Below are 6,610 nucleotides of genomic sequence, written 5' to 3'. Positions count from 1 at the left end.
GTGTGTGTGTGTGGCCTACATATATATGCCATAATTCATGCAGTTATAATTGTTGATGTCTTTGATCTCCCAGGTCTCTCTCTCTCTCTCTCTCTCTCTCTCTCTCTCTCTCACACACACACACACACAACATCCTAAAGAATCTCCTCATCTATACTCTATCTACAGACACATACAAACACACACAGGCAAACATATGCACACCATCCAAAAGAGAACCCCTCATCTATACATTGACCAAAGACAGACCAGACAGACAGACAGACAGACACACACACACACACACACACACACACACATGCACACACACACAACGTCCCAGTTCCCTGGGCGCCAGTCAGTCAGACAGCTGAGGTATAAATAGTCCGCTGGCTAAAGTTCCCCTTGACAGAAACACAGAAGGAGTGGACCCCTCTGAAATGTCTCTGCTAATCTGATTATTGTAAACACATGTAATCAAAAAAGTATCACTTGTTTTTTTCTTAACCCATTTTAATTCATCTGTATCATTTTGTATTGATTATTTGAGTGGCTCATGGCTGTTGTTTGTTTTATCATTGCACAGAACTTTATAACACTGCTTTGAATAGTGCCTACTACTCCAATGGAGCAGCATGACCTGAATATGTAATAATAAGGTAAAAAAAAATGATGTGACATGAGCTAATTTGTGAGAAATGCATTTTAATAAGCACTGAAATACATTGCAGCTGCATACTATACATTATTACGTCTTAAGAAACATTTGGTGCTCAAGCTCATTTATCAAATAACTTTTTGCCAAGGATACCAACATCCATTAATGTCTTTCATCCTGGGGTGCATTCAAAACATTCAGAGCGAGAATTTTTTAAACTAGTCAACGGTTTGTGTGATCCAAACACACAAGTGTGCATGTGTTACAGTCCCATTTCAGGCTCATAATTTAGAAAAGGCTTTAAAGCATAAATTGTATGCTTGAAATTTTTATACTGAAATCCAAGCCAAAGAAATAACAGACAACGTTGTCTGCAGCTTCCTGAGAATCAAATTCAGAAGCAAGTTTCAGGCTTTTTTCCCCTAATATACTGTATTCTATGAAAGTGATCCTAAGATGGAATCGGGATCCCATGACGACAATGTCCGTTCCTCGTTGTTTCTTCCTAGGTTCCCTCAGAAACAGACCAAAACATCAGTTGATTTACCATGGTGCCATCTTCTGGTCAAACAGAGTATTGCAGTATGTGCCCATGTATAAAAGTGGTCTATTCTATTCTATTCTATTCTATTCTACTCTATTCTATTAATTTCCCCTGTGTCAATGTGAAAACATAGTAAAAGCTGTCACGGCTTTTCTCCCTTAGTGCAACATTGACATATCCTTTGTGTATCTTGAATGTTTTAACAAAGTGATACCTCCACTAACGCTCTGCACAAAGCTTCTGGTTTAACAGAAAACCAACAGTCTCAACTGCAGGACTGTGGGGCACAACGCTTTCTGTAGTTGGTTTGTAGTCTTTCTTACTGTTCCTCAATGGTTTCCAAATGAAACACATAACCAGCCGTCATATAAGTGATCTTACCTGCACATAACTATGCAGTTAAAATGTTTGTGATTACTTTTACCTTGCCATGCTGCTCGAATACTACAGAAAAAAGCTATAAATAAAAACAAAGAACAAAGAATATGTATAGTGTTCCATTGATAAGGTAGTATGTTTTAAATGTATACTGTTACACTGTCTGAGCCTTGTTGTCTTGTGCTATGTGCGTCATATCTCATGTGAAGCTCGACATACTGACAACTTCAGTTGTCAGTATGTCTCTGCACCAATGTCAACAAGAAATTCCTGTATATATGTTGTATATAGCAAGCTAAGTGATTTTGATTCTTTCTTTGTTAGAAGTATGTACTATTTTCTACTCGGATGTGTTAGCCCCAATGCTAACAAGTAGAGCTGATTCATGAGATGAAGTATATTTTTGATGAAAGTTACACCGTAACTTCCCTGGTGTGTCTCTTGGCTCAATTTGTGTGGCCTACAGGAGTGATTATGAGTGGATCATCACCAATGAAGACACCCACTATAGGGTAGAGCTTAGGCCTGCTAATTAAAGAACTGCCAGCCAAAGAATAGAAAAGAGCTTTCAGTGGTGGTACACTCTCACTGAAGGTGCAGCCCCTGAAAGAGTGGATCAGAGCCCTGGCACCCACATCATAGAAGGAAACCTCTCCCTCCTCATAATCGACAAACACACCAACCCTCTCGGGCTTCTGCCTCAGGTACAAGGGAAGAGACGGGTGAGTATTAACATAATACTGCTCCTCGAATTCACTGTGCAACCCAGTCATAGTCCAGAATCCAAACTCTGTGGAGGGAAGGAAAAGCAAATTTCTGTCAAAGGAGTCTCTGCCCACTCCCACTACCCAACTTGTCGTCCCTCTGAGCTGAACCTCATAGTAGAACTTGCCTGAGGAAAAGCCCTCTTTTCCAAAGACGTAGGGTTGATATTTAAATCTTCTTGGGCTGTGAGAGAAAATCATCTGTTGGCTTTGGGAACACCTCACTTGTTTCCCATCCTCAGACAGGATGAAATTGCAGTATGCTGTGTCGGCATCCAGAGTCACATCCACTGCATAGCACTGCTGAATCATCATCAGCTTGTCTAGAGGCAGATTCTCCATCTCTTTTCTGAGGGTCGTCATCTGTTCTTTAACTGTACCGGTCTCTTTACCTGCTTTACAGCCATCATACAGTTTGACTTCTCTGGAAAGATTCTCTATCTCTTGACTGAGTGTCTTTTCCAGCTGAGCCACTGCTTTTCTCACTGTCCCCACACATAGGCAACTTTGAAGACCGATGTCAAAGCAGTCTTCGGTGGATCGAGGGGTGGGAAGGGACAGCAGGCTCCACACGAGGTCGAGGGGGGCCTCAATGTGTGGAGGGTCACAGAGGGGTGGGAGGTTGCCCAGGAAGTCGAGGAGGTCCTTAGTGTATGGAGGGTCGTGGGGGGATGGCAGGCTCTGCAGGAGGCGGAGGTGGTCCTCAGTGTGTGTGAGTGGCTCCAGTTCAGTTCTCCTCCTCTTGAGCTCAGTGATGCCCTGCTCCAGCTCTGTGATGAAGTCTTTAGCCTGTTTCTCTGCTACTTTCTGCTTCTCCTCAATCACCTCAATCAGCTCAGCCTGGTTTCTTCCTAGGGAGGCCACCAGAGCGGTGAAAACCTCAACAACATCTGCTACCTCTTTCTCTGCATCTTTCTTGCTCTGTTTTATTGAGCGTTTGATTTCCTGAATACTCCTGGATTTGGCTATTTCCATCTTTTTTATTTCTGACGTCACTGCCTCCAGCCAGGCCTTCCTCTCTCCGAACTCTTCCTCTAAAGGGACGGTTATATGTACTGCGTGGTCGTCTTTCAAGCACATGATGCAAACACACATCTGCTCCACCGTACAGAAGAACTCAAGTATCTTGTCGTGCTTCTTACACACCCTGTCCTCCAGGTTTGCCACGGGATCGATCACCTTGTGCTTCTTCAAGGCTGGGACTCTCTGATGAGGCTCCAGGTGAGGCTGGCAGTAAGAGGCCAGACACACCAGGCAAGTCTTCAGCGCCTTGAGCTTCACCCCAAGGCAGACGTCACATGGCACCTGCCCTGGTTTGGCAGGGGATTCATCTCTACCTCTCACGCTCATCTGCTTGAAACGCTCCACGATCTCTCTGTATCCCGTGTTGACCCGAAGCTCGGGTCTTCGGTAGAACGTCTCCTTGCACAGCGGACACTGACTCAGGTCAAGGCTGGCCCAGTACCCTGTGATGCAGGCCTTGCAGAAGTTGTGTCCACATGGCGTAGAGACGGGCTCAGTGAACACATCCAGGCAGATCGAACACAGGAACTGATCTTCACACAGGAGGCTGCTGGCTGAGGCCATGTCTAGAGTAGAGTACAGTACAGTACAGTACAGTAAGGAGAGGCGTTAAATACATAATCAGATTTTAATTCCATTTCAAACCCTAAGAAATATATATAAATTGAGTAGGCACCATCTAAATTTCAGGATGTAATTTCCCTATCTATCATGAGGTCAGTTTTCATGGGTACTTGAATTTTGGTACTCGGATTTGTGTTGCGTAGCTAGTAGCGCCCAACAGATGCATGTGGAAATTGCGGGTCAGGGCTTCTGTCATTGCTATGTACCTATTAAATCAAGATAATTTGCACTTCAGACATCATCTGGCAAAGCATAGACAACATGACTTCACGCAAGATATTTCCAGCGCAGCTACAATGGGGCAACGGTAAACGTCCATTTTGCACCAATATTAAACAACCATACTGGGAGAAATCCATCATAGAAGAGGAAGAGATACCAATTTCTCCACCAGCAGAAGCTTCAATATTCCAGAATGCAATGCAACCACACCGACATGCTGCTTTTAGTTCAGTTATTAACTAAACACAGGGCATTCTGGGAAATGTAGGAAACCACAAACTGAAGTAGAAGTAGACAAGGTGGACTGACAGAATTACAACACTTAACTCCTGGAATGCACTGATCATCACAGATTGGTGATATATAGGCTAACAGTCTATCTGAGGGTGGAATTTTCCTTTAACAGAGGTAGCATAAGACTTCTACTGTAGGTGACTGATGCAATAGGGCAACAGTACAAAGTCCATAGACATATATAGACAGATTATTGTCCCTGGTGTCTCCTGAAGTCCTCTGCATTACTGTCTGGTAAAGGGACAGCGCTTGTGGGAGAAGATGGGGTTCCAGGCGTTGGGGCGCTTTGGAGAGGGCACATTCTCAACCTTTTTCATATCAAGGACCCCTAATTCAGTCCACACTAGGGCCACGGACCCCCATGTGATGAGATTTTGTCTCTCAGACCCAAATCCGAGAATATTTTTATTGTCAGATATGATTTTGTCCAGAAATGTATGACTATCTGCATTGTAGGTAGAGAGATAACAGTGAAACTATGATCAATACAGTCATTCTTCTACATTCTCTAATTGTGTTCAGTTCTTGTAAATGAAATAATGCTGAAGTTTAACAATTCATTAGTTTGCTGGGGACCCCCTGGAACCCACTCAAGGACCACTGGTGGTCCCCGGACCCCACGTTGAGAACTACTGCTCTAAATTACATGCATTGGGTGGGGCCCAGTGTCACATAGTATCAGGCCTTCATTCCTTGTAGCTCCCCTGCCCTGCAGCTGAGCAGTTGTCCCAACCGTGGCCGTTTATCTTTAGTTTAGGCACCTTTAGGAGAACTAAAGCATTGCTGTAGCCTCGACTTTTACACTGGAGGATATGAAAGCAAAAGCCGTTATTATACCAGCGCATCCAATTTGATTATAGCTCAGCGCTTTACACTCAGTTTCAAACTGCGACGGAGGCTCCCAATGCGCCAGTGGTGCGCGAAACCCCAGAAAACAGTAGTTTGAGCACATTAACGTAATGTAAAATCACGAAACGTCAGCACTTGGAGTCAGTCCATTTTGGACCACGCTTGATTAATCATGGGAGTCGTCAGTTTCTGGCGGTCTCCAAACACACAACAGCTCAAACGAAAAGTAACTAAAATACTCCTGTAGTGTGTTAGTGGGTCTAACGTAGGCTACTGTCATAACTGTGAATTTATGGTGACCTTGTCAAAGTTATGGTATTTCATCTCCTGTGTTTCCATTATGTTATTCCTAGGGACTTACGTAGGTTATCGTTTTGCTGTAATGCTTAGATATCCTTCTAAAATTCATTACAGAATTACTAAGGGAGATGCCCGTAAACATCCAATAAGACCAGTAAGGATCAGACGAGCCAGACTTTACCTGCAGGAATGTCAATGTTGTCTGTTCTCTTTATGTAGAAACTACCCGAAAAAGTTTTTCCCTTGTTGACGGTAATGTTTAATTTCTTGGAAATTACACAGATGTCCCTCCCTTCATCTTCTCCCTCCTCCTCCTATAGTCCCTCCTCTCATCCTGTATAAACTTACTAAAAAGCCACTTTGGTAACATTGCTCGCTCAGTCAAGAATAATTTTTAATTCAGTATATCTGTCTATCCTCAGTACATCTTCAGTGGGCCTATATGTATGTTCTTTTAAGACGTCAAAACTATCATAAAAAAAATAAAAATAAAATAATGAAGACATCCAGCAAACTATGTAAGGAGTAATACATATCCCTTATTTATTCAAGAATCAATAAGCCATATTTAAATAATAGAGGACTTATTTTAAAAAACAATGATCCAAACCAAATTTGTATTATGTAAATATAAATTATGAACGGTTACATCTTATCATCATATCAAGCAAAAAAATGTGCTCATTTTCATCTTATCACCACAAATACAGACATCTAGCAGCATCTTCTAAACTATTCATTACAAGTAGCCTACCTATACAAGGCAATATATTATTTTCAGCTTTTCAACTCATATTTCAGTAATACATGAGCAACTTTGGATATTGGTTCTCAGGAATTCATTAGCCCATCAATTATATTTTTTGACTGGCCAAAACATACTTTGGATATAGTATTTGCAGATACATGTTGTCAACACAGTGGAAAAAAAGGGATAAAATGTATGTCCAGTGTCAAAAATATATTTTGAATGAA

At 42.3% G+C, this 6,610-nt stretch overlaps 1 protein-coding gene across 1 annotated transcript; it reads right to left on the bottom strand.

The window, feature by feature from the left end:
- Positions 1–706: 706 nt before the first annotated feature.
- LOC139640712 (E3 ubiquitin-protein ligase TRIM39-like) lies at positions 707–5,874 on the bottom strand. The gene is made up of 3 exons (XM_071514902.1): positions 5,817–5,874; positions 2,932–3,912; positions 707–2,853 (listed from the first exon to the last, which is right to left on the bottom strand). The coding sequence occupies exons 2-3, from the start codon at positions 3,908–3,910 to the stop codon at positions 2,006–2,008; spliced, it is 1,827 nt and encodes a 608-aa protein (XP_071371003.1). The 5' UTR covers positions 3,911–3,912; positions 5,817–5,874; the 3' UTR covers positions 707–2,005.
- Positions 5,875–6,610: the final 736 nt, after the last annotated feature.

This window comes from Centroberyx affinis, unplaced genomic scaffold (assembly GCF_046629955.1).
Source record: "Centroberyx affinis isolate AG114_WGS23_722 - 3 ecotype Tasmania unplaced genomic scaffold, CSIRO-AGI_Caff_v1 ptg010295l_1, whole genome shotgun sequence".
Lineage (NCBI taxonomy): Eukaryota > Metazoa > Chordata > Actinopteri > Beryciformes > Berycidae > Centroberyx > Centroberyx affinis.
The sequence above is the reverse complement of the archived record's forward strand: the minus strand, read 5'-3'. Positions and strand labels throughout refer to the sequence as shown.

Bases quoted from the DNA above. Each gene is read 5' to 3' on its own strand.
- LOC139640712 (XM_071514902.1), bottom strand. From the start codon at position 3,910: ATGGCCTCAGCCAGCAGCCTCCTGTGTGAAGATCAGTTCCTGTGTTCG. The intron at 2,854-2,931 runs GTGACCCTCCAC...GATCCACCGAAG, and splicing joins GGGCAACCTCCCACCCCTCT to ACTGCTTTGACATCGGTCTT.